This window comes from Benincasa hispida, unplaced genomic scaffold, assembly GCF_027475165.1.
Source record: "Benincasa hispida cultivar pf3 unplaced genomic scaffold, pf3_genome.v1.1 HicScf138, whole genome shotgun sequence".
Lineage (NCBI taxonomy): Eukaryota > Viridiplantae > Streptophyta > Magnoliopsida > Cucurbitales > Cucurbitaceae > Benincasa > Benincasa hispida.
In genome coordinates, this window is record NW_028325720.1 from 26,162 (window position 1) to 27,885 (window position 1,724).

The 1,724-nt window shown below is 35.2% G+C and overlaps 1 protein-coding gene across 1 annotated transcript; it reads left to right on the forward strand.

Moving 5' to 3' along the window:
- Positions 1 to 372: 372 nt before the first annotated feature.
- On the forward strand, positions 373 to 1,266 carry LOC150031226 (agamous-like MADS-box protein AGL80). The gene has a single exon (XM_090309154.1). The coding sequence runs from the start codon at positions 373 to 375 to the stop codon at positions 1,264 to 1,266; it is 894 nt and encodes a 297-aa protein (XP_090165280.1).
- Positions 1,267 to 1,724: the final 458 nt, after the last annotated feature.

Consider the following 1,724-nt stretch of genomic DNA (forward strand, 5'->3'; position numbering starts at 1 on the left):
TATCACGTAACAAATTATGATAAGATAATTTGGTGGATGCACAAAGATAGATATAGACCCAGATATATCTGAGTAATTTTCATACTGATACAACTTTTCTAATCATATGGTAAACTGTGATTGGACTATTGTGTCAGAAAGATAGGTGGAATGCAGGATGCAGTGGGGTATTTTTCATCTTTAATTACCACTAGTTACTAAAGGACAAAAATGCCTCTAGTAATTTGTTTACCAAGAGAATAAAAAAACTTAGAAAAAGATAAATAAAAATAAAAAGTTTAACCCCAGGGCTTATAAATAAACTCCATTGTTGCACCTTAAAATCAGAGTCCAGAAAGAACAAGAAGAACAAGAAAGACAGAGAGAGCCTCGATGACGAGGAAGAAAGTGAAGTTGGTTTGTATTGCAAGCGATAATGCAAGAAAAGCCAGTTTCAAGAAACGAAGGCTCAGATTGTTAAAGAAAGTAAATGAACTCACCACTCTCTGCGGCGTTTTCTCCTTTGCCGTCGTCAATGGCCCCGACGAGGACCATCCCATCATTTGGCCATCTCTCTCTGTCGCTCAACACCTCTACCATCGCTTTCTCAGCCTTCCGGAAGTCGAACGCCAGAAGAAAATGACGAATCAAGAGACATATCTCAAGGAATGCACCACTAAAGCTCAAGATATGCTAAAGAAACTCATCAAGAAGAATCAAGAACTCGAACTCGATCTTCTGATGCATCAATTGCATCAAGGTCATCATATTTCCCAACTCACCAATGGGGAATTTCTCGCATTGTTCTGGATGGTCGGAGAGAGAATAAGAGACTGCCAAAAACGAATCGAGTATCATCAACAGGTTCATCGTCTTCCTCCTCCTCCTACTGAATTTGTTCCTTCTAACTCTCATCTGCTTGAAATAGGGAGCAATGAGATGGATCTTGTTGATAATGGAAGGAATTTGATGGATCAATGGTTTATTGATATGGTGATGAATTCGAATGATAAAATTGGGGGAAATAGTAGCAATATGGCAGGGGAGTTAGGGTTTGTTCAATCGGAAGTGAATATGGGCGATTTGATGAATAGAGAAAATTTGATGGTGGGAATCAGCGAATTAGGCGGAACGGAAACGATTATTGTTGAAGGAGATGGCGATGAGAACATTTTGTTATCGGAGTGGAATTTTGGGGTAAATGACAATTCTGGAATGTGTGAGATTGAGAAGCTTGTGAACGACATTAATGGCGTTGGTGTTGAGGCTACTGTTAGTCAAAAATGATTATGTATTAATATTAAAATATATTATTAATAATTACAATTAATATTAAAATATATTATTAATAATTACAATTATGTATTACGTTTGATTGATAACGAACGATATGGTATTTCAATAATTGAAAATCTAAACAAGTCAAAAATGACGTAACTTACGTATCTAGTACGTTGGTTTTGAATGACATGATAAGATCATTGATTTTGTTGTATTCAAATGACGCGTGCACAACGAGACATCATATTATTATAGAATATGTCAGGTTAGAGTCTTCACATGCGACATCAATAAAAATAGTAACCCTAAAAAACAACGACTTAAACCATCTAAACTTAAAAACATAAAGGTTGAAAAAACAGTTTTAGTCATTAACTTTTAACGATTTAGGTCGCATTTAGTAACTATTTGATTTTCTAAAATTAAGCCTATAATTTTTTTTTTTTTTTGCCTTTGTTTTTTAC